Source organism: Mytilus trossulus, chromosome 3 (assembly GCF_036588685.1).
Source record: "Mytilus trossulus isolate FHL-02 chromosome 3, PNRI_Mtr1.1.1.hap1, whole genome shotgun sequence".
NCBI classification, from domain to species: domain Eukaryota; kingdom Metazoa; phylum Mollusca; class Bivalvia; order Mytilida; family Mytilidae; genus Mytilus; species Mytilus trossulus.
In genome coordinates, this window is record NC_086375.1 from 40107305 (window position 1) to 40134647 (window position 27343).

General features: G+C 31.6%; 1 protein-coding gene across 2 annotated transcripts in view; it reads right to left on the bottom strand.

Moving 5' to 3' along the window:
• Window positions 1-27343, bottom strand: part of LOC134711469 (mucin-3B-like) — a 65614-nt gene that overhangs the window by 22336 nt on the left and 15935 nt on the right. For both annotated transcript variants that reach the window (XM_063572072.1, XM_063572071.1), the window contains 11 exons: window positions 26463-26819; window positions 25876-26076; window positions 24274-24324; window positions 20268-20591; window positions 19291-19647; window positions 16397-16576; window positions 15989-16039; window positions 13868-13903; window positions 7228-7554; window positions 5751-6095; window positions 206-379 (listed from right to left, as the gene is read on the bottom strand). In XM_063572072.1, coding sequence (XP_063428142.1) covers window positions 206-379; window positions 5751-6095; window positions 7228-7554; window positions 13868-13903; window positions 15989-16039; window positions 16397-16576; window positions 19291-19647; window positions 20268-20591; window positions 24274-24324; window positions 25876-26076; window positions 26463-26819 — 2403 coding nt within the window. The remainder of the gene's footprint in view (window positions 1-205; window positions 380-5750; window positions 6096-7227; window positions 7555-13867; window positions 13904-15988; window positions 16040-16396; window positions 16577-19290; window positions 19648-20267; window positions 20592-24273; window positions 24325-25875; window positions 26077-26462; window positions 26820-27343) is intronic.

Consider the following 27343-nt stretch of genomic DNA (forward strand, 5'->3'; position numbering starts at 1 on the left):
AAAAAATAAGACGAAAACTTTACTAGTTTTATTTAGAATTGTGGTATTTGTACGTATCAATTGTGAAAGTACATAAAAAAACGGATAACGTGTAAATGTCATTTACTTCAAAGGCAGAATACAACTAACGTATTTTGAAACAAACAAAAAACATGTTAAACACAATGTTTTACCTAGTGTACAACTGCCGACATATCATACTAACCTGATGGACAAATCGCATTAAAACAGAAGTCACATCCATCTCTTTGTGTAATTCCAAAACAGAGACTGCTTTGACACTTTTGACCATATACAGTATTGCCTTGGCATTGGATGTAATAGTTACAGTTTATTGTATGAGGATTGTAGGTAGCATTATGGCTTTCACAAAAATCACCTACAATATAACGTTTGCTTTATTAACCGTGATTTTACTCATACAATGTAAATATATTGCGACATAAGCATATTTAAGATCCATTATAATCAATCTCAAATTTTCAAAACTTTCATGGTTTTAACTCTTGAAAAACACTTTTTCTCACAACTGTAGTTTATCAAAATCACTGTCTAAAGTGAATCACTGCATAGGCTCTAACTTTTCTTTTACAGATCATCATATACCTCAACCCATGTTTTAATTTAAAAAAATGACAACAAGGCTTTTCTTTATGCCACCTTATGGTGGTATATATAAATGTGGTATGATTGCCAATGAGACAACTATCCACAAAAGACCAAAATGACACAAACATTAACAAGTATAGGTCACCGTACGGCCTTCAACAATGAGCAAAATCCATACCGCATATAGTCAGCTATAAAAGCCTTAAGGCCTCGATAAGACAATGTACCCCATTTGCAAATATTTCTAAATTGTAATGCCTAGACTAGGATGATTGTTTGAAACTATTTTGGTAACGAATTAAAAACATTTCTGAATGCTACAAATATATAATACTAAAATTACGAGGTCCAATTTGTCAGCCGATCTGACAGGCGCACCACCAAACGGTGTATTTAGGATTAATATGCTATATACACGGGTCATAATCACAAGGTTGACACTACTAAATTGTCAAATTGTTACCTATTGTAGTATTTTAACCAGTAAGACTTTCTAAGATAACAATACGACTACTAAAAATCTTGACTAAAAATAAGGCGTATAGGTACAGTTTTCAATTTGTTAGTGGGCATGACGTAAAACAGCGAAACAAAGAATTCAACTTTATTTATAACTAATATAGGACAATGCTGTTGACTCCATTCCAGGACCTCTTTTTTCCAAATAATAAATATTACCAATAATTGATAAGTTCCGGTTCGACGGGTTCAAACAGAAAGATTTGAAAGCAGAGAAAACTGTGTATCTTATAATCGGCATGACTTTATCAGATGACAATACTAATACTAAAATAAGGCTTGCGCATAGTTATATACTTTAATTCAGTCACGGACCCGTGAGATCACGGGTGTGTTCTAGTGTAAATATAAGAAGTAAACCATTACAGAATTTAAATCATATAAAGTTTTAAATCCTGTCTCTGTCTCAAATCCACATATCACATAAGCAACACGACGGGTGCAACATATGGAACAGGATCTGCTTACCCTTCCGTAGCATCTGAGATCACCCCGAGTTTTTGGTGGGGTTCGTGTGGTTTTTTCTGTAGTTTTCTATGTTGTGTTATGTGTACTATTGTCTGTTTGTCTTTTTCATTTTTAGCCATGGAGTTGTCAGTTTATTTTAGATTTATGAGTTTGACCGTCCCGTTGGTATCTTTCGTCCCTCTTGTATGCCTATTTGCATACAAAAATTCATAGTTAACCCAAATGGTCAGTTTAAAATATTGTCTCTAAGTCTTACTATATATCTTAAAAAACGTCGATAATATATAACTAGCAGTGTTTAATCAAAGCCATAATTGCAAAACCTAAAATGTATGAATTAACCAGTCCGATTATTGAATTCACTGGAAAATTAAATTAGAGTGATTAAATTCAAAGCACATTTATTGTTTTCTATACTAATAATCCACTCAAACTAAGATTTAAACTCAAACTAATTGCAACAGAAAATGTTTAAGTTCTAATCCATAGCATTATGCCCTTTATATACATAGAAAAAGTCCCTTAAAACTTGAAAAAACTCAAAGTCAGCATTTATAATTTCCTATGGAAATTTACATTAGAAGTGGAGATAACTCTTGCAAAAATTTGTCTTTTTTGGTCAGTTTTTTTGTGGTTTTTCATGAAAAAAAAGATATGAAAACACCATTAGAATTGTTTGTTATACTATGAAGACCGCAAAAATATCAAGAATCAATACATTCTGATGAATAGAAGCGGTGAATTTTTGTAAAACACTATATGAATAGAATTAATGGTACCAATTTTCTTGCACAAGATGCGCATTTCGACAATACACAATACATGTCTTCTCAGTGATGCTCGTGGCCTAAATATTTGAAACTTAAAGCTTATGTAAAAGATGAAGAGCTATATTCCAACAGGTCCAAAATTTATAGCCAAATGCGTGAAAGAAATCAGTGCTTTGCATGGGGAAGATACATTCCTTAATTGATAATAATTTCTACTATTTTGTAACAGCAAATTTTAATAACACAAAAAAATCCGTATTTTCTGCCAGTACCAAAGTACTAGCTACTGGGCTGGTGATACTAACAGTCCACCAGCAGCGGCCTCGACCCAGTGGAAGTAATAAAATTAACGGTTCCCATTTTCTTGCACCAGATGCGCATTTCGACAATACATGTCTTCTCAGTGATGCTCGTGGCCAAGATATTTGGAATTCCAAGCTTATATAAAAGATGAAGAGTTATAATCCAAAAGGTCCAAAAAGTATAGCCAAATCTGTGAAAGGAATCAGAGCTTTGCATGAGGGAGATACATGTACATTCCTTAATTTATAATAATTTCTAATATTTTGTAACAGCAAATTTTAATAACACAAAAAATCCGTATTTTCAAGCCAGTACCCAAGTACTGGCTACTGGCTTGATGATTCCATCGGGGACTCATAGTCCACCAGCAGCGGCATCGACCCAGTGGTAGTAAAAAGATAAACGGTACCAATTTTCTTGCACCAGATGCTCATTTCGACAATACATGTCTCTTCAGTGATGCTCGTGGCCAAAATTTTTGAACTCCAAAGCTTATATAAAAGATGAAGAGCTATAATCAAAAACATCCAAAAAGAATATCCAAATCCGTGAAAGAAATCTGATCTTTGCATGAGGAAGATACATTCCTTAATTTATAATAACTTCTAATAGATTTTAATAACACAAAAAATCAATATTTTCATGACAGTACCAAAGTACTGGCTACTGGCCTGGTGATACCCTCTAGAACTAATAGTCCACCAGCAGAGGCATCGACCCAGTGGTATTAATAAAATGTATCCTAAAGCGGAAAGATCAAATGACCAAATGCACTACTTTTATAAGGTCAGTGCACATGTACATACCCCGAACTTTCAAGTTATAGTTTAACTCTGTATTTCCCCTTCCTTCAAAGTGATCCTGCCAATGATTTTATTTTGACCGCAACTCATATGTATTGATACTGGTAACATTACCAACTTATGTCTCTCTGAGATGAAACATAGAGATTATAGCTCGGAACCAGTAGGTAGCAAAACAAAATATCTATGAGTCATACATGTATATATACGCAAAATGGTTTATGAATAGGTGTTTTGACAAAGTGTAACATATACGAACATTTATTTATATTTTATTGGACTTTTTTCTGTATATATTTGGGGCATAATGCAGAAGATTAAAACTTAAAAATCTTCTGTTGCAATTACTTTTGGGTTAGGGTCAAATTTGTGCTAGATTGACTGGACTATAAAGACCTTAGAAATCATAGCAAGGCTCAATTTTTTGTTTAATGACCTAGGGGCTTCTGATTTGTCACTGTGTTGTAGCCCATGGGTCATCAAATTTGTCTTTGAATATGAAATATTTTGTAATTTTTTAAGAAGTATCACTTTTGTTAGTTTTATTGGGGTATTTTAGTATGTCTACCTGGTGTCTATTTATGACGCAATTTCAGGTGTTACGACTTCATTACGGATTTTCGACAGGACAAATATACCCCAACATCAATTATTATCAATGATCTCTGAGTTTCAATGACTGTGAAGAAAAAAATTCAGCGCTGCTTAACCAATTAAAATAGAAATGAGCATATATTTGTTTCTCTTTTTTTTTATATAAATAAACCGTTGGTTTTCCTGTTTGAATGATTTTACACTTGTCATTTTTGGGGCCTGTGAAAGCTTGCCGTTCGACGTGTTTCAAGTCTTCGTTTGTTTTGAAGATTTAATTTTGAACTATAATTGTTTACTTCTCTAAATTTTGCCATTGACCATAGAGAGTTAACTTATTGACACTCATACCTTATATTCTTATATATATATATTATGAATTTAATTTGAATACAGGGTTATCGGTAATCTATGTTTACTGTATCTGTTATCATAATAAATGCCAAACAGCGTATCTATTTTCTTGAAACATTCATTTTGTATTTTGCACCGGTCCTAAGTCAGGAATCTGATGTACAGTAGTTTTTCGAAAAAATCAAAGTTTTGTGACAGGAAATTTATAAAAATGACCACATAAATGATGTTCACGTCGACACCGAAGTGCTGACTACTGGGCTGGTGATACCGTCGGGAACGAAACGTCTACCAGCACTGGTACGACCCAGTGGTGTTAATTTTTATCAAAGGTACCGAAGTCAGGAATCTGATGTACAGTAGTTGTCGTTTGTTTATGTAATATATACGTGTTTCTCGTTTCTCTTTTATTTTTTTTTTATAGATTAGACCGTTGGTTTTCACCGTTTGAATGGTGTGAGCCAAGACCCCGTGTTGAAGGCCGTATATTGACCTATAATGGTTTACTTTTTTTTAAATTGTTATTTGGATGGAGAGTTGTCTCATTGGCACTCACACCACATCTTCCTATATCTATAAAACTTGATATTTGGGTAGATTTTATGACGAAAACTAAATTGAGTAAAATTTCTTATATTTCCCACCCACTATAGGTTGCAATTCTGTATATTTAGATATATCAATTTCCCATAGAAACGGCTAGAACTGTACTGCTTTGATTATGAACTTACTTACAAAATCATACCATAGAACATGCACTACTCTTTTTCAAGGTTCATATCGGGCTGTGCGGTATAAATTCAACATGCATATGCCCTAACAGCTTATTACAGTTTTAACCTATTCTAAAATCCTATTTACCCATATGCATTCCTTCACTGGTGGTTTTCACAGATTTCAATTTCGCTACTCATGTATATTTATACTGGTAACATTCCAAAATTATGCTTTTTTCCAAAACGATACAAAGATATCATAGCTGGCAACTTGAAACCTTTACTATTTATCTGTTTACACACATATTGTTCATTGTTTATCACACTGGACTGATTTAATTTGCGCTTTTTATCTTTAAATTTTAGTTTAGTAAAGTCTTGGAATGTGAGCTTTTGCTTTTATATGCTATCATGATTAAGCGTTTGGTAAGCTTGAAGTATGGTGGAAAAATATATGACAATGTTAAAAGGGCTAGCAAATTTCAGTACTGTGAGATTTGTATTTGTGATTAAAAATGGGTCGATAATTTCATTCATGAACATATGCGTATGAGAATTTGAGTATTCAGTAAAAGCTATGAAGTTTTTGAGTAGTGCACGTGAAAATGCTAACTTACTTGGAATAAGGGAAACAGTGTCATTGTTAGAGTAAATAACTGGATTTTCAGGATACAAGGTAGATTTTACACTGCATCGAATTATTGCTTTGTCCATATTAGCAGTGAAGTCTATTCCAAACTCTACTTTCTTTGTTACAGAACAGGAGCCACTTTCATCATTACTGGTTACGATATTGGCATCTAAAACTGTAAATTCAGCTTCACCTTCATTGAGAATTTCAAATTGAACTTCCCCTGGTGGATACCCAACATCAGCTTCACAAATGTGAAGAAGCCAATTTCTATATGCTAAATCCGCATTTTGATCTGGATGTAGTGTAAGAACTGCGTCGGAAGGTATGCCTATAAAAAAACATAAAGTAATTTGAGCAACTGAGGTATAACGCTGTTTACAGATTTTCTATAATTACAATTACAAATAACACAATGATTTCAGAATAGTTTTGGCGAGCTGAAATTATCATGTGAATTTTTTTCTATCAATATTCCCCAAGCGATACTAAAATAGTTCACGTTGAAAATTAACCTTCACAACAACGAAGGTAATCATAAGGTTTGTATACATGGTCAATTGGATTATCCTACGTTTTATGTAATCATCATTAACTGTTATATATATAAATCAATACTATAATGCTGCAGACAACATGTTTAAAAATATTACACGATCCAAACGATAAACACTCTACGTCTCACCCATTCTAAATATCTTTTAGACAAAGCCTGGGATTTTTTATATCTGATAATTTGTTTATTTCAGTTTTGTTTATACAATATTTAATTTGTCCGCTAAAAACTTGTGGTAATAACAAAACTTTCCTCCAAAATAGCCCAAATCTACACTGAATAAACTGACCGTGATATTTCCTATTCAAGGAGATTTACCGACAAGCAATCTGCTTTATAACATTTTGAAAAATATATTAGTTGACTTTACAACAGTTGATGTATCAGAACTTCAAAACTGCTTTTACAGCACATCGATCGTCAGGTGGTAGTTCCATGACAGCGGTTGTCAATGGTTATATTGAAATAAATCAGATTTCATTTTTCACCTTAAAGTTTGAAAACACGGCACAAATTAAAATACACGGGTTGACAATTATTATAAACGTATAAAGACTGTACGTTTATAATCATGGTAATAACAGAATAATATCTTATACATGATATAAATCGATATACAATCATATTTTTTTTTTATTAAAATGACACGGGGTTCCCTGTGGTAGTTTCTTTTACTTTTTTCAAACTGTTCGCTTATTTAAATGTAGCGCGAACAGTTAGATTTGAGTTTTGAGTTCATTCTTAGTTCAATATCTAGAATTATCATGTATACAAAAATAGATCACCTATGATATTTGGGCCATTTTTGTCTTCTATGTAAACGTCAAACAATAAAACTTCATATTGCTATTTGTCACCATGATATATTTTACAGATATTTTACACTCATCAGACATATATTACATACTTCCTACAATAAGCTTTCCTTCTGCTTGTCCTTCGGCTTTCCCGTTTATATCAACTGCCATAAGACCATAGAAATCCCCACTCGAACATGAAGCATTAAGTATTGAAATAGTAACAAGCTGACCTACATAGGTAACTATTACACCATCATCTTGGATCAAATCATGAATATTTCCATTACTCTGAATCTGCGAGATAATAGTAGGAATGACTTGTGTAGATGACCTGAACGTTACATTCAAAACGTTGAAATCAGTAGTGTTTAATTTGCATACCATATCGACGGGCCCGGAATTCCATATGACTGTTGAACTATTACAGAACACATCTAAAAAAATTGTAAAATAAATCGTCATTGCAATTCAAAAGTATAAAATATACAGTGCATTTTTAACACGCTGGTTAAAAATCCAAATACAACACATTATAAAATAAAATTAAGGTTATTGTGCAAATATTTGTTTTTTTTAAACCGTGTATCTAAGGAAACAATAAAGACTATGTTAGGATTGCCTACTTAACCTTACCCTCGATTTTGATACAACATTAGAAATGAATAGAATCGAAATAATTCAGTACGTCTTACATTTAAAGATAAAATATTCAAAATAAAACAGCATTTCATGCTTTAACTATTTGAAGATATTTTAAATTATTCGGCAATAAAGGAACATATTAAGGGCATACGATACAGTTTTGATCCTGTATTTACAAGTTCATGAAAATTTGCATATAGGCTATTTTTTACCTGATTAAATCAAATATGTAATAAAAAATATACCTTCATGTGCTACTTTTTGAGTAAAATGAGGTCGAAATTTTGTATATTTGCTCGAAATTCTTATTTGTGGCCGTAATTTCTTTTTCGAAAGAAAGACATAACTATAAATATCTTTAAAAAATATGCAATTTTTTATTCAGAAATAACTCATATTTATCAAATGTTCATGAATTGAGGAAAAAATGTAATTTTTTACTGCATGTTTATCACAATTAAAAAAAATCCTCTATTTACAGTTCGATAAAATTTGGGTCACATAATCTCCCTGCAAAATGAAATCAAATGCAGTTTTGAAAAATAGGGGTCCATGAACTCGTTTAAATTAAATCAGTTTGAATGATAAAAATCAGTCGAAAAATGCATCTTTTCCCGATATGTCACCGTTTGACGTCGCGAAAATAACAAATTACGTTGGCAACGTCATTGCCTTCCCTGTAACTGTATCGTATGCCCTTAATGCTATGTTATAATACAATACATACATTCACAATGTTAGAACATTGATTAAATTACTAGACTTTACTTTCTGTCTTTTATTTTTTAGAGGAAAACCTTTTTTCATCACTCATAAACTTTTGAAGAGCATTACTTGCTATGCTTGTTGAATAACTTAAAATTGCTAAATTGAATTGTTTACTGGAATAATAAATGATAGTTTAAAGTAATACTCAAGTAAATCTAGATAATACAGCCTTCAGTATATAAATTAAAAATGTAAGTTAAGAGTTTTTTTATTAAGTGCTCTTCAGGCGTAAGTTCTTTGTATGTTTTGTTTTTTTATAATTATGTTGTCCTTTTGTTGGTAATTTTTTGCCATGTGGTGGCAAGTGTTTTTGACCAGTGATTTTTCATATTCGTTTGGTTTCTTTTGCCTCTTTTTTGTTTTCTTGAATAATTACCATTTGTTTGTTTGTTTTTATTTTTTTTTTTATTTACTATTCGTCTGTCTCCAATTTTTAAATGTCACATTAACAAACTACAAGGCAAGTCATCATACATCCATAGAGTATAGGGGTATTAACTCTCATCTGCCAAATCCGGTCTAAGGCTTTTCAAACAAGAAACACATAATGAGTTTCTATATTTAAAATATAGCTACATTGCTAGAATAAGCATATAAATACTTCTTATATAAACCAATTATGTCCAAATAGAAATAACTGAAACTTTATTTTCATGAACACATATGATGTAAAGAGATATGATGTTATATATGTTTTCAAATTATAATCAAATTTATAATATACTTAGCATTTCTATGCTAGCTTTTGCATATGTGTAATGAGCGGAAGTACACAAGCCATAGTTTTCCACCCGGTCTGAAAACCCATATGAGGTGCATCTCGCGCACAAAACCCATACTAGTGCCTCGTGCCTCCGGTATCGGTTGTTTACTTTTCCATTGTGACGTCAGATATTTTACGGGAACTTTTGTGGGGATAGTCTAGTACTTGCCATTGACAATTATGAATCATTTTATAGTAAAACAAACATGGAGTAATAATGAACTTAAAACTCTTCCAAATTTTCAATGTTTCAAAATGCCTCTATAGGAAATGTTACCATACTTATATATGAAGGTAGTGATGCTGTTGTTGGACAAGTATAGTATATTTGATTCATAATTTAACTTCTTAATTAAGTTTTTGACTGTTTAGTTATTGCATTCGTTTATTTGCCTTACACAAAACTATTGTCGGAAGTATATAATAAAGCGATTAATGCATGGCCTTTTTTTAAAATAAGATAAGTGATAAGATAATAATAAGATAAAATCAGATATGGACTTTCCGATTTGATTTTCCCCTCAGTTCAGTATTTTTGTGATTTTACTTTTTTTAGTGTTAAAATCAAAGTCACACTTTATATATAAGTTGATAGTTCCCAATATTTGTTTTCTTTCATTTGTTACATATTAATATATATCTGCAACTTATCTTATCTTAATTTTTACTTTTTATATGCTCAATGAAGGGACGTATTATGATATACAAGTGTCCGTCCGTCCGTCCCTATGTCCGTCCTTCCGTCGTCAACATGTTGGACATTAACTCAAAAATGATTCAACCAACTTGCAAACATCTTTGGTCATTTTTTTATAACTATTGACGTGTGCTCCCTCTTGTGTTTTATTTATAAATTTAAGATTTTGCGTTTCCAAGTTATTGTACACATTTTTTTAATCTTTCATGAACCGTAACTCATGTTTTAATCTTTCAAGAACCGTAAGTTCTTTTTTATTGTTTCAAGAACCATAACTCCTGATCGGTAAAAGTGGAAATCCTGAATATCAAACTTGACCGCCAAAATGTCATCAGTAACAACATATTAAAATGCAATAAGCATTGGTCTTGAACGGTAAAAGTAAATATCGTCATTATCCTACGTGACCTCCACTTTGTCATCAGTAACAATATTTAAAAACTTGAAAAGCTTTGGTTAAACGGTTCATGAGGAAATGCACGGACACAAATGGACACAAATACTCCTGAACGGTAAAAATCTAAATCGACATTATTGAACTTAACCTCCCTTTTGTTAGCAACAGCATGTGAAAATTTTAAAAGACGTGTTTAAGCGGTTCATGATTAATTGCACGAACGATAGCTGGCTGGCTGTCTGCCTGCCCGCCCGACCAACCTCCAGCCGTACATACCATTTATCAATAACCAGTTCTTTCTTCGAAAACCCGGATAACAAGTAAAATAACAAAAAAATCAAACCCCAATGAAATTCAACTAGAGGCTCTAAAGAGCATGTGTCGCTCACCTAGGTTTATGTGCATATTAAACAAAGGACACAGATGTCTATCTATAATAATATTCAAGATAATAACTAAAAACGGATAATATTTCCTTAAAATAACCAATTCAAGGGCAGCAACCCAGCAACCGAATGTCCCATTCATCTGAAAATTTCAATGCAGATAAATCTTGACCTGATAAACAAATTTACCTCCGTCAGAATTGCTCTAAATGCTTTGGTTTCTGAGTTATAAGCCAAACTCTACATTTTACCCATATTTTGAATTTTTAGCCAAGGCGGCCATCTTGGTTGGTTGGCTGGATCACCGGACACATTGTTTTTAAACTAGATACCCCAATGATGATGGTGGCAAAGTTTGGTTAAATTTGGCCAAGTAGTTTCAGAGGAGAAGATTTTTGTAAAAGTTAACGACGACGACGCCGGACGACTGACGACAGACGCCAAGTGATGTGAAAAGCTCACTTGGTCCTTTGGGCCAGGTGAGCTAAAAACGGAAAATCCCCAATCAAATAGATTAATTAAAAGCTCAAACACTTCAAACGAACGGATACCAACTGTCATATTCCTAACTTGATACAGTCATTTTACTATTTAGAAAAAAAGTGGATTAAACATGGTTTTATAGCTAGCTTAACCTTAAAATTTCAAAAACTGATAACTTTATATAATACTTTTACTAATGTTATATTAAAAAATAGAAAATATATCGATTAATATTTCAAAGTTTTATTATTATATATATATATATATATATTTTTCATTATAAGCAATAGTTTTCTAAAATTACAATTGACCACCTAATTTACCAAATTATATCATAAATTACATTTAAAAGTATGTAGAATTCGATTGGAGACTGAAATTTAAAAATAAACCATCCAAACAGAATATAGCGTTCATTTGAATTTTGTCAACTTTTTTTGAAAATGGTAGGAGATCATGGTTGTGAAAGTGTGCAATAAATTCAAATATGACACTAGTGCAATAAATCGGCAGAATTCATGACGTCATCAACGACAAAGTCTTAGTTTAAACCAATTTCTACTCGGGACAATATTTCCCAATATTCACGCAATAACACTATAATATTACAACTTTTAATTTATCAATAATGTGATTTTCGTTTAAATTGGCTAAGCGAATATTTGATAATTACTTGCAGTTACTACAATTTAGAGGATAACTTAGTTCAACTAAAACATTATATGAAATTACTTAAAGCATTAGGTAAAATTACTAGTAACATTGCTTCGAATAACTAAAAGCTTTTAAGTTACTTGCAATTATTGCTGAACATATAATTCAATATAACAACAAAAAACTATTTGGAATTACTTAAATTGTTACTTATAATTATAAAATTATTACTTAGAATTATGAAAATTATAACTTAGAATCCCTAAATTATCTATAATGATTACCAAAAGTCACTTGAATTGATTATATACAATTCTCATGAAGTACTGGTATTTACTATGCATGATCACTGGTGATCAATAATTTCGATATCAAACTACGTGAATGGTTGAATTAATTGTTTTTAGTTAATCAAAGAAGCATATTTGTAGAGCGTAATTTCAAATTCATTCGAATTGTCTTCCTTTTTCTTAACAGACAAACCTCCAGTACGTCGTGTATTATTTTTTTAAGTAGCCTGTTATGAATTCTCAATTTATGTTATATAAATTAATTAAAAAAACGACAACAGATTTTTCTCAATTTCTCTTTGACTGATGACTATTTATATATTGTCAATGTGACAACTCTTTACAAGAAACCAATTAGGACAGAAATTAATTTCCAACTACAGGTCACCGTACGGCCTTCAACAATGTTCAAAGTCCATACCGCATACTCGGATATAAAAGGCCCCGAATTAACAAATGTCAAGCAATCCAATCGAGAAAATTAACGGTCTTATATGTGTACAGTAAAATAAATGAAAAACAGATATGTAACACAGCAACAAACGACAACGAATGGATAACAGGATCCAGACGTTGGACAATACTTAAATACACAACGTGGAGTGATTAAACTTGTTAGCGGGATTATAACCCTAAAAATAGCCTGGGCCGTGTCAATGAAAGTATCCTAGGATAAGTCCTAAGATATGTCTTAGGACATTATATAGGATGGTCTTAGGATGTGTCTGAGACATGTCTTAGGATGTAAAACAAAGCTGTCTTAGGTCAGTCCTAACTACGATGGTCCTAAGACCATCCTAACACATTTATTTTATTGAAAAAAATAGGTAGAGATTTCTATGACAAAGATTTTATTGTAATTTAGTACCTATATGTAAAGATAGGCAGGATGACTCTATATTGAAAACAATTAACGAAAATTAAAGTTAAAGTTATAACGTAATTCAAATCAATACGTTATTAAATATGATAAAAGATATAAATAAATTTAATGCGAAAACAAAAGTAAATAGTAACAAAATCTAGTAAAATGCGACAGTCGTGCAGCAATTATTGTGAACTAGTTTTGTCCTTAGGTCCACTCGATTTCATTACATGTATCGAATCAGGATAATTAAAAAAGAAGTAATTTTTCCCCCATATTTAAATTAATATTGCATCGTTTTTATAAGTCGCAAAAAATGTTGCTTATGATGATAATATGTTTTGGGCTTCATAAATGGCAGCACAGCATAATTTAATGTAATACAATTAAATCTTTAACAAATATTGAAAAAAAAATGTTTTATTTATTTAGTTCTAATAACAGTATATGATAGTTTAATATTGTATTAGTATTTTTAGTATTGAGTTTATGCCATATTTGTTGTTTTTATTACGTTTTAGGACATCGTAACCTTTAGGACAATCCTAAGAAACCTATTTGTATATCCTAACTTTAGGACCAAATTTAGGACATATCTTATTTTAGGTGACTTTCGTTAACCTGACTTAGGACTAAGACGTGTCCTAAGACCATCCTAAGACATGTCCTAGTCCTAGGACAGCTTCGTTGACACGGCCCAGGGTTAGTAATGTAACAGGACAGCATAATAACGATATCATTGGTATATGTTCCTCCTCTAACTTATGCAAAGCAATGAACACAGTATTAGTATATTGCTTACCAATTGAAGACATAGGTTCTGGTGTTGTAGTTTCTTCTGTTTAAACAAAATAAAAAATAAAGTCAAATACAAAATCAAAAAAAAAATAATTATTTCAAATTAAAACTTATGTATTCATACTTTTAATCCTTATAAATATATAATTTACATTTAAAGACAGTTGGGTGTTTTGTAATGTCATAGTAATTTTCTGGCTAAATATGACTTACATGTTTACGTTTCATTGCTGTTTATGTTTCATGTTTGGTTTAAAACGCCCGATTTACGAAACAAACCATAAACCTCACTACACCATGTACAGGAAAATGCAATTTTTCGAACTGACATGACAAGAGTTGACAGATATTAACTACTAAGAAAATCGATGTCATTTACTTTTACATGTCAGGGAACGAATTTTCTTCATTGTGTACATGTAAAGCATGCACATTTCATCATCTTAAAAGTTGCTAGAAATGGGGGATCAGACCAGGACAAACTTGTTCAAAATAATAAGATCTACATAGCCTGTTAGATGACTTTTTTAATATGAGTTATAAAGTTGAGATAAACATTAAAGTACAAATACTATCAGTAATAGAAATATAAGAATAATTAAAAACCAATTGTTCAAAGAACAATTGAAGGTCTTTCAACCAATAAGGATGTATTTTGATATGAAAATATTAAGATTCAGTTAAAAATGTCAGTTCCTATGGCTTTATGATGTATAAATATGAATTTCGACCAAAGGTCAAAATCTAGAACGTCCAATTAACCTATGACCTTGACCTCAATTTCAAGGTCATAAAAATAGGATCCCAAATCAAAAGACCCTAGGTCTGTATTATGTATGGTTCATGAGTAATATCACTTTACGCATAATTCTAAATATAAGAGGGGCCAAAACTCCCATTTATTGTCTACGCACCCTTGTAACCAAAATTTATAATTAACGAAATGTCTCAACTAACAATTTAGTTAAAATAATTTGTTGAAATCTTATTTAGCAATTGAAAATAAGTGAAAATAAGCAAAAATCAAAATTTAGAATTTGACCTTGACCTTTGACCTTGACCTAATTTTCAATTTTTTGGACCCAGGATCTTAAATCAAAAGACCCTAGGTCTCTATCACTTATGGTTTACCAGTTAGAAATGCATATCACTTATATCATATATAAAAGGGGGGATAACTCTCATATGGAGTCTCCGGATAGCTTCGGTCAAAATAAAACAGATTATCCTGAGGATATAACGAGCAATTTGGAAAAATAAATTTGTCGGTTTCTTATACGGTTGCGAAGCCTTAGTGGGCACAAGAAAAACAGTGTTTGGGGAGATAACTCTTACAATGTAAAGGTTTTTGTTACGCGGTGTCAGTTTCAGAAGCGCATTAACTGTTCGATATCATATACCAAATATCTAAGCGACATCTTGTGAAACAAAAAAACAGCGAAGGAAAAAAAAGTTGGCGGAAGAAAAAAAAAATAATCAGAACGAATACAATAGGTCTTTCAACAGAAAGGTTGAAAGACCTAATAATAATCAGAACGAATACAATAGGTCTTTCAACAGAAAGGTTGAAAGACCTAATAATGATAATCAAAAATTGAAATTGTTTGACAACATAATAATTACGGTGTTGCAATAAAATGGCAATTTTAATCAATAAATTATACGTTTGCCTAACGCATGTATCATAGATATCCGTCAAACTGTATAGTCGATATCTTCGAAAGACAATTCTTATCATTTTGTTTGCATGTTTGTTTTAATGATATAATCAATACTGCAATAAATAAAAAAAAATCAAATAACTTAAAAGGTTTATAAAGAGATGATCTTCAAATAAGTTTAATGATTAATTCCGTCAAACGACCTTTTATTTAAGCTGTTTCCTCTTAAAACGAGTTATACCGTTCTTCTATGGTTTTGGTTATTATTTGAAAACCTACAGTATTAAGACAGAAAGAAGAATAATTCTGGTTCTCAATGCCAAATAGTGTGTATTGTCGACGATGCAAATAGACAAAGGTGAGCGAAACAGGCGCTTTCGAACCTCTTGTTATATCTATCAAAATATTTGTTTGCAGCAAAACTGTAATATATGTATGATAAATAAAAGAAGAATTATTCTCACCAATCGAAGATGCAAATGTGCTGCTTTCAGGTACTGGTGTTGTAGTTATATCTTTAAAAAAATATCACATTGTTAAAAGATTATTCGTAATTGTCGCATAATATTCTATTTGATATTCATTAAGTAGTAGGGAAACGATTATTCTTTCCTGCGAAATGAAACTCGTTTTCTGAAAATGTCTGTACTTTACATGAAACATATATTTACGTAATGTCATGTTCAACGACTACAAACCTAGACGGAAGTTCACAGAAAGATAGAACAAAGCACAAATATTCAAAACGATATGTTTCTTACATCTTCTTTCTAAAAGAATCATGAATTATTTTGCGTCATTTTATTTTTAAAAACGATTCAACTGATTCCCTTTCCACTTATAATATTATATGTTGAATTAGTTTGTCTTACCTGCTGGACATATAGCTTGATCACAGAAGTTACAACCATTTGTTTCAGTTACTCCAAAACACAGATTTGATGGACAAGGTTGACCATATGTTACTTCTCCTTCACATTGAATAAAACTGTTACAATTCTTTTGATGTGGATGATAACTTTGTGGGACAGTATTATTCTTGCAAAAGTCAACTGCAAATGTTAATATATAGATTTAATTTCAATTATGTCTCCCTTAAATAAGATTAAAAAGTACCTTACTCAGAAAACTCTACATTTTCAAAACGAATTAAAAGAATTCATGAAAGCTTATCTAACCAAATGCTCGATTATATCAACAACGTAATGCCTGAAAAAACTGACACATTTGGAACGAATGTGGTACAGACATTTTATGTGGGTTTAACCTGGTTTTACTGCTAGCTAAATCGCCAACGTGTATGAACGTTGTATATAGTTCTGTTGTATTGACACATTTGTGTAAATAACCCAAACATACATGAACAATGTAGAGTTGTACCATTTAGAATCATAGACATATCCGAATTTTTATATAAATTGGTAAAAGTGACAAAATGTAGGATCCTACACCCAAAAATGAGTAGACAAACAACATATATATATATATATATATATATATAATAAAATGACAATATAAAGTACAAACAAACATACAATACAATTAGAAAAAGACGCCAATAAAAATATGCTGCATATTTTGATAGTATAGTAAAGCATAATGACAAACACTAAAATTTCGAAACAAAGTACAAAAAAGTAAAACATAAAAACGAGGAAACACAATTGAAGAGAGAAGAAAAATAAAATTGTCAAGTGTCCGATACCCCCTCCGTGCTTAATGTTAGTTTGTACAATTTTAACTTTTAGAACCTTCACATATAGTTGAGGGATATTCCATTTGATACGTATATGATTAAGCAGATCATGTTTATCATATCCTACCAACTGCATCAAAACTATATATTACTGCTAGGTCAAAAGGTATATTAGGCACATATATTGGATTTTATGACTTTTTCTTTGTAAAGCAACTTTTCTAGACTATTTGTCCTTGGAAATTATAACTATGGATTTGTTTAATTTGTCGTAATCAGAACTTTTCCGACTCAATACCGTAGCAACACAGTTTTAATGAAATAGAACCAGACTGCTGACTATTTGGCCTATTACAGCTTGTGCAGGGTTTGTGATGTCAAATTCTGTTTTCTCTTATACATTTCTATTTCATTTTAACCGATATTTCCTGTCCTTAATCACTTCTGTATACTCGAATATACCTTTTGTATCTTTCATTTTAATATGTCGAACATATAAAATTAGATTTGTTTCTGAAAAGGTTTTGAAACCGCTTTTAAATGGACACCAAAAGTGATGGATAACAAGTTTAAGAAGGCAAATTTATATCAAAATTTGAATTGGTATTTTTTACCCTGCTTTAACACTTTATATCCTTATGCGACAAAATTGACGTCTTTTCTACGTTGTTTTTGGTACTTAATGGTTACATACCATCTCAATGATCAAAACCAGTGTTATTTAAAACTGATATAGATCCAATTGATCTATTCTTGTACATTAGGTTTTTATAATTTCTTGAGATTTGATATATTTGTTAACAGGTCAAATTTATTATTTGTCCAACCTTTATAAAAGTTATAGTAGTCAAATCGATTTAAGTCAAAGTGTTGAGTACCCTCTATCCTGGTGAAAATAAATGTGCCATAATGATTATGACGCATACATTAATAAACTTTACGATTAATTCAATTATTTTTACCACGTTCCCTTGAATTCGTATTCGTTTAAAACCAGATAATCATGCAGTGTGTTTAAACTAATTTTAATTAAGAATTGAATCTTTTTTTATGTAACTTAATTTAGGTGTAAAATCCTTGACAAAAGTACATTTTGTAGGACGCGCGGAAGCGCTTCATTCTAAAAATTTGCGCACGTTCAACGCTTTTAAAAACCTATGAAGTCACAAAAAGAACCATTCAATACTTATAGTTACATTTTTTGGCTAGGTTCATAAAAACACGAATTTTATCATTTTTTTATTTAATTTTCTTGTGCATTTTATTGTGGGACCTCGTGTTGTCATCAATGAAAAGTTTTTTTGGAGTAATGCAATTGCTTAAGGAATAAATAGATGTTTAGTTAGCCAATCAGAATAACGTATTAGAGTGAAACATACATCTAATGTAATTTTTTTGTATGCATGTTTTTTTAAGGTTTATTGTCTTTAAACATTTATTAATTTTCCATAATGTTCCATTGGGACAAAAAGTTTAAACAAGGAATATGGCATCAAAATCTTCAAATTTTATTTGGCCGAAAACTATCACTGAGTTTATATCAGAAATGAGAATAATATGTTTAAGAGACATTATTTGTGTCTATACATCAAATGATCAATGATTATTTTCAGAGGTTTCTTTTCAAATTGAAATATTGTATATCAGGTATTTTTTTAATAATTGTTTGCGTGTTTTCGGTTTATAATAGAAGAGTCAATACCATATCGCAATAACATAATAAGAATGGAGGTCATAATGAAGTTCGTATCATATATTGTTATCATACAAGCATAGCCTTTTATATGATGTCGATGCTAAGATATGTCGATCGCAAAGAAGTATACAGACTTAGGACAAAGGTTTGTTTTGTCCTGTATCTTTCGTTTGATTGATTGTTGCGATTTCGTTCTCGTTGATCTGTCTACCTTTGAAAATTCTCTTGATATGTAACTGTTTTAATTTTATCTAAACAAATCAATTTAGCTAAAAGTACAAAATAATAATAATAATCATATAGATGTATTCAAAGGATTTGAGGTATAGTTTTTTTTTCATTCTGATAGCATTTCGATTTACATGTAAACTTACTAGGAATAAGGGAGACTGTTTCATTGTTCGAGTAAACAACATCGTCGACAGTAAACAAATCGTGCGTAACAGTACATCGCATAATAGCCTTGTCCATATCCGCTGTAAAATCAAAACCAAATTTAGTTGTTCGGACATAAGAACACGTCGTATTGTCAATGTCGTCATCTGTAGCGTGAATGATTACATTCAAATTGTTAAACTCCGTTTCATCTTGTTTCATCATTTCAATACTTATTTCACCTGGTGGATATCCAACGTTTATTATGCAAGAATGTAGTAACCAAGTTCTATAGTTCAAGAGTCCTGCTATTTGATCAGGATGTAGTTGCAAGTCTGCATCTCCATTTGGTTTACCTAAATGAAAAAAGTAGACAAAAATCTTTACAAACAAGAAAGCTGAAATAATATTTGTCTTAAAACATTATAGCATGAAACGTTATGACTGTGGAAAAACTTAATTTTCAATTATATATGCAATGAAACTAAACAAAAATTAAACGTTGCAATAGTTTACTAAACCCCCATTTGTGGTATGGTCTTTGCTAGTTGAGTAAAAATTTTAATGGTTCGTATTTTTCAAATATTGAGTCAAAGACTATTAACCGTTTAAAATGTGATAGCTGATTGATTGTTGTTTGCCAACACTTCCAGTTGCATTTATTGCATGCCCCTTCATGACGATTTTTAATAGTTAAAATATAAGTATAAACAATTAATTGTTTGCGTTTAAATAGTTGAGTACAGCATACAAAATTATAGATTTTTGTCATGAAAATATATCAGATGTTAACATATTTAATATATAACTGTATTTTATTTGAAATTGGTCTACGTAAAACGTAGGGTATACTGTTCAAAAATTGAGATGGTAAACAGTTATTTTTGACAGTAACAAACATTTGTACATAGGCCACGCATGCAAGTCATGTAGCAAAGCAAATTTTACTTGGCAACATACAGAACATGATACTTACTTATCACGCTAAATTTTCCTTGATCCTTTATTGTCTCCCCATTGATATTTGTAACTACAGCAAATGTTCCCTCGTTTGTACATGATGAGTCCAATATTGTGATGTTGATAATGTTATTTGACATAATAATAGATACAATACCTTCCATTGCGAACATTGTGACGGTATTATCTTCATCAATTAATGCTAGTTGTTGAACATCAGTTGTTCCCAATTTCATGTACGTTACGTTCATAACTGTAAAAGTAGCTGTGTCGTTAAGATGACATGTTATCACAGATGGTCCAGAATTTATAATAGCAGTAGTATCAGTACAAACAATATCTGAAATATACCAGAATGTCAATTATTTAAAAATCGTATTTGTATTATGTTGAGGAATATACAAATTACAATGAAGCGTGTTGATTTGCTTTAATTGTTGAGTTGTTGATGATGACATATGGTGTCCGGTATTTTGTCTCCTGAAAGTTAAGGGTATACACATACACAAATATCACACATTTGCTTTAATAATGTTAAATATCATTCATTATTGTAAGACTTTTTATTCTCGTTAACATTCAAAAGAAGGGAAAGATTCCAGAGATGTTTACATTCATACATTGAAATCAAACAAACAATGCTTTGGCAAACAAAAAACGAAAAAAACATCAGTACATTCCAGTAAGTGCTCCTGAAGGGTATCAAATTCTGCTATGTTTTGTATCTCAAACCCGGTTTAAAGGCTGATTTGTTAGCTCTAACGTTGAATCGCGTATGACGTCATAATGTAAAGTATAGCGGATGCATTCATAAAATCAGCAAAAGAAGCAAAATAACAAATCGACTGGAGATTGCTTTGGTTTGTCTTTGTACCGCTTTCTTAACATACGTGGCATATGCGGATCACCCGGCGCCGGTGACCACCATCTGTATTTGCAAAAATCTTGCACCATGTACCAACAAATGGCGCACCTTGGAGTTCGTGTCGTTTATTCTTTAGTTTCTATGTTATGTCATGTGTACTATTGTTTTACTGTTTGTCTTTTTCATTTTTAGCCTTGGCGTTGTCAGTTTGTTTCAGATTTATGAGTTTGACTGTCCCTTTGGTATCTTTCGTCTCCCTTTTTTGAACATTTTGAGAAAAAAAATCTTTGATTACATCAATTTCTTTATCGTAACCGACATTCATAAAGTTGTCATTTATGGCGAATACCTTGGCATGTTTGTTTATACAATGGACACCAACGAGCGTTAATTACTTTGTCGATTTCTTTAATGTTAGGGTGTAAAAATGAAGAGACATTGCTAAATCATATATGTTTAAAAGTTTGTATAACAACTTATCAACAATGTTTTTTTACTGTGATGCCAAAATTCAAATATATTTTAAGAGTTTTAAAAGTCTCATAAATATTCGATATTGAATACCCTTGTTCTATCATCTGTGTGTTTAATAGTTCTGATTATTCCAATTTTTTAGTAACTTATACCCTCTTTCCTTCGGAAAACGCCACAAATCAGCCCCAATCTGAAGAACCAACAACTTGTAATGGACACATGGCAAAATCAAATGACAAATCACATCAAAAACAATTGGACAACAACTGTCATATTCCTGACTTGGTACAGGCATTTTTAAATATAGAGAATGGTGGACTAAACCTGGTTTTATAGCGCTAAACCTCTCACGTTATATTGACAAGGATGCGTGAACTAGATATAATAGTAAAACATGGGGACAGCAGTCATAATCGTATAACAATTTTAAAAGGAACAAAAAGACCTTTTTACAATCCTTAATTTCAAGTTCAGTGAGTTAAATCGGTTCAAAGCACTATCGATTACCGGATATGATCAATATATCTGAAAATAAAATCAAAGACAGATACATAACTTTGGTAGATGTGTTTTTGTTTGGGTTTTTTATACGCCCGTCAAAATTTTGACGGGACGTATTATGGTATACAAATGTCCGGTGTCCGTCCGTCTGTCCGTCTGTCCGGCGTAAACATGTCGCACTGTAACTTGAGAACGACTTATCCAAATTTCATGAAACTTAACATATAAAAATAAAATTGACAATGGAAATGGGGAATGTGTCAAAGAGACAACAACCCGACCAAATAAAAAACAACAGCAGAAGGTCACCAACAGGTCTTCAATGTAGCGAGAAATTCCCGCACCCGAAGGCGTCCTTCAGCTGGCCCCTAAACAAATATATACTAGTTCAGTGGTAATGAACGCCATACTAATTTCCAAATTGTACACAAGAAACTAATATAAAAATAATACAAGACTAACAAAGGCCAGAGGCTCCTGACTTGGGACAGGCGCAAAAATGCGGCGGGGTTAAACATGTTTGTGAGATCTCAACCCTCCCCCTATACCTCTAACCAATGTAGAAAAATAAACGCATAACAATACGCACATTAAAATTCAGTTCAAGAGAAGTCCGAGTCTGATGTCAGAAGATGTAACAAAAGAAAATAAACAAAATGACAATAATACATAAATAACAACAGACTACTAGCAGTTAACTGACATGCCAGCTCCAGACTTCAATTAAACTGACTGAAAGATTATGATTTCATCATATGAACATCAGGCACAATCCTTCCCGTTAGGGGTTTAGTATCATACCATCATAACATATATGAGAAGAACATAACCCGTGTCATGCCAACAACTGTTTTTAGAATAAATGTCTTTAGTTCCGACGCATAGTTGTTTCTTATGATGGTCAAATGATCTGTATACTTTGTGGTGAAAATAAGATTAAAACTTTTTGAGTTACAGCACTTTGTAACTAAAACAGGGGTGTGTTTTTTTCACATGTCGCACCGTATCTCAAAAACGATTATTGATTATGGCTTAAAACTTTAAACACTTCTAAGTTATATTAATCTTAATATCTTTTGGTGATGATTCAAAATTTAATTTTTGAGTTATTGAGTATTTTGTAAAAAAGGGGGAGGGTTTTTTTACATGTCGCACCATATCTCAAAAACGATTTCTGATTATTGCTTAAAACTTTACACATGTCTTTGTTATATTAATCTAAAGATCTGTATACTTTTTGGTGATGATTCAAAATTTCATTTTTGAGTTATTGTGTATTTTGTAAAAAAGGGGGAGGTTTTTTTGTACATGTTGTGCCGTATCTCAAAAACAATTCATGATTATTGCTTATAACTTTACACACGTCTTTGTTATATTACTCTAAAGATCTGTATACTTTTTGGTGATGATTTAAAACTTTATTTTGGAGTTATTGAGTGTTTTGTTAAACAGGGGAGGTTTATTTTACATGTCGCTCCGTATCTCAAAAATAATTTATGATTATTGCTTAAAACTTTACACACTTCTTTGTTATATTAATCTAAAGATCTGTATACTTTTTGGTTTTGATTCAAAATTTTATTTTAGTGATATTTAGTTTTTTTGTAAAAAATAAACAGGGTTGGGGGTTTCACATGTCCCGCCGTATCTCAAAAACAATATAATATGGTTATTGCTTAAAACTTTCTCAGAAACTATTTATGATTATTGCATAAAACTTCCACACAAGACTTCGGGCGTATCATGAGCTCATGGCGCAGCTGTTTATTTTTAAATTGAAACGGATTTGTATCAATTCTGCTTTCCCAACAGAATATAATGCCGGCTAGAAGTTTTAAGAGTCTAGTTTTTGTTGAACTAGATATTGAAAACGTTACTCATAAAATGCTGTCCACTGCAATGCCGACTAAATAAAATGCATTGCTTTCATATTCAAATATAAATAGCCATTTCCAATGCAAGATAATTCAAATAACACACAAACACTCATACAGGCTCACAAAATGCGCACAATTTACTATACAAACACTTCATGAAAACTTAAAACTTACGAATACACACACACTTGTAGCGTGTACAACGACAACAAAATACGCAAACTGCTTAAAGATATGTAATTGTAGTCCATGCAAAATGTGTAAAAAAATATAATTTTACTAGTATAAAATGTATAAAGACTTACAAGGTGAAGGAGCTGGTGTTGTTGTCGGCGGTGCAGGAGTTGTACAAAAGTCTGAAATACACAAAATTCTAACATGTAGTAAAGCAAAGCCAAATTTGACTTATTTCAAAACTACAATTTAAGGATGCTAAAAAAATGAACTTATCCTTGACAGACTAATGAATGTCAAATTTTTTTCAAGTTTTGTTTTAAACCTAATAGAAATGGAGTTTCATTCTTTGTTTCAAACATTTTACTCAAACGTAAATGCATATCGAAAACAAATAAGTTGCCATATTGCTAGTAACAACGATTAACAAAATTATAGTCACAAACTGTACTGAACAGTATATTGATATTAAATAATTCAAAGACATTTGTTGTCCTGTTATCAATTTTAAAATTTAATTCTCAGTTAGATGGAATGTAGTATAGTGTTTCCTATAATCTTATACACATATACGATGGGTATTGTAACAGTGAGTTGAAATGTGTAGATTTCACAAACCAATTGTATTATTAATATTTAAAAATGCAAGGTCTCGTCAGACAGGATATGTGTTATCAAAACAAAAAAACTGCGCAGAGTGAAACAACGATTTTTCTTCGGACGAACGGACGGACAAACGAAGATAATAAAAATAATCAAATAAACCAAAAGTGGTGAATAGTTTCAAGTGTCAAAACACTTTAGTATTATTTTCGTCATGACAGGATATACCTCAAACATGCGATGATTATATATGACCGCAGAAATATCTTACCTTACAGAAAAACATATTTACTATTACACAAAGCAATCTTGGAGGACAAATTGCTCTCTAGATTTCGTTTCATAAGTGTCAATGAAGGAGAAAAATACATTTCACATTTTTCAACACAAACATAGTAAGCCTCAAATTTAGGCTACTTGTGAGTTTAGTGTTATCCATGTTAGTCTTTCATTTCTTCCGCTGTGAGAACAGTGTGTCAGATTTTAGGTCAGCAATGCTCTTCAACTTTGTTCTTGTTTTGCATCATTCATAACAGTTTTGATCTGAGCGTCACTGGTGTGTCTTATGTAGACGAAACGCGCGTCTGTCATATTAAATCATAGTCCTGGTACCTTTGACAACTATGATTTATGTTTGCGTACAGACTGTTACATTGTACACCATAACCTTAAAGGTTCGACTAAACGTGTCTCCTAGTTCAATACAGGGCTCACTTGTTTTGTTTATCTGTAATGAACATGTAATGTGTGTCACTATGTTAACCATCAATCCATCTTTTCGCTGAAAGTTTGGTTCTTCTTAATGCAAACATACACTTGTCCGCTTTTTTCGTTATTGCTGAAGATATTTCAGTAAAGTTACTGCAATATTTTTATTATAAACATTCTGTTTCCAAGGCTTTCAGAACTAGAACAACTGCTTTTTGTTGCAGGTGAGCATAATGCGGACTCGCAGATAAAGGGTGAAGCAACGTGTTTTTGCGAATTGGCTGTAGCAGTAAACATTCGTGTCATACCAAAATAAATATATATATTTATATTCAACAAAAATACTATGTATCAGGTTACAACTATAAAACATACTACAAGAAATATTTTCGGTCTGAATTATAATATCATTAATGTCTTACCCGATGGAACAGTTTCATTGCATACTGTAGCAGAACAGTCATTCGAACAAACTCCTGTTATACTGTTTCGACATTGGTTTGATGCACACGCAATACCTCTGGGATATGCAATGCCACCTTCTGTTACACAATATACCTGCACTTTACAGTTGCTTGGATGTCCCCGATAACTAAAACTGGCACTACAGTCACATATATTTCCTTTGTAAAGAAAAAAGATGGGGAAAAAATAAGAGATACTAGACTTTAATTATAATCAAAATCAAATAAATAAACTGATCATAGACACCAGGATTGAAATTGTATATTTGCGCCAGACGCGCGTTTTGTCTTCAAAAGACTCATCAGTGACGCTTGAATCAAAACATAAATTTAAAGGGTAAATAAAGTACGAAGTTGAAGATCATTGAGGACTAAACATTAATAAAACCTGTGAATTTCAAATTAACTAAATTCTTCGAGAAGGTTGGTGTTTGATAATATGTATGAATAACAATATATTATTCTGCCTTGTATCACATGGTAAAATACTCCTCATTTTGAAAGAACAAAAAAAAGACAATAACGGATGAGAGAACAATACATACTCGGAATCAAATTTAATTCTTCGCTTAATGTGTATTCAGTTAAACTGTCTGATACTCGGCATCTCAATCTGGCACCATCCATTTCTGGTGAAAACTTTAAACCAAATGATAGAGTTTCTTTTGTGCTGCATTCATCCGAAGTATTGGTTCGTGATACTAAATGTATATTTGAATTGGAAATTGGTGCAAAGCTCGTGCCATTATTATACGTGATATCTATTTCTAACTTAGCAGGAGGTTCTCCAATGAGTCCTTCACATGTATGAATTCCAGAGCCGCGATAATAATTTCCATCAGGGAAGACTAGGTCTATAACTTGGTCGACACTCAGAGTTACTGTGGGTTTTCCAGTTGGACCTGTAATAAAACTTCACTTATGAAAGTTATGACCTATTTAAAATAAAACCTAACTTATTAAAATTCCTATTTCAATGAAAGCCTACTTACTAGATTATAACTTGTTTAAGAAATCTGCTTTGTTTGCACGCTTTTGAAAATTGAAATACAAAGGTTTGCTTTATTATCTTCAAATTTAAAAGAAAAGGGATATTCTAAACAGATATTTTAAGCAATAAAAACCTAGTACAGTCAATATTATTATATACGATCATCGATAGTATTTAACGGTTCCTAATGCTATTTTTTTATCTTTTTGTTGTAGGGCTGATTTTCGATCATACTACAGAAAAGTGTTCAGATGTCGACCAGGGTTAAACTCGGAGAGATTACACGTCTGGTAATAACTACATTAAAAGCACATTATATATGCAGGTGCATGTATTTAAAAATTTAGTATACATGACAAAACATAACAATATAGAATCAGATAATTGCATTAAATTTTCACAAAACACTAACGAAACCTTAACTTCCACCATCGA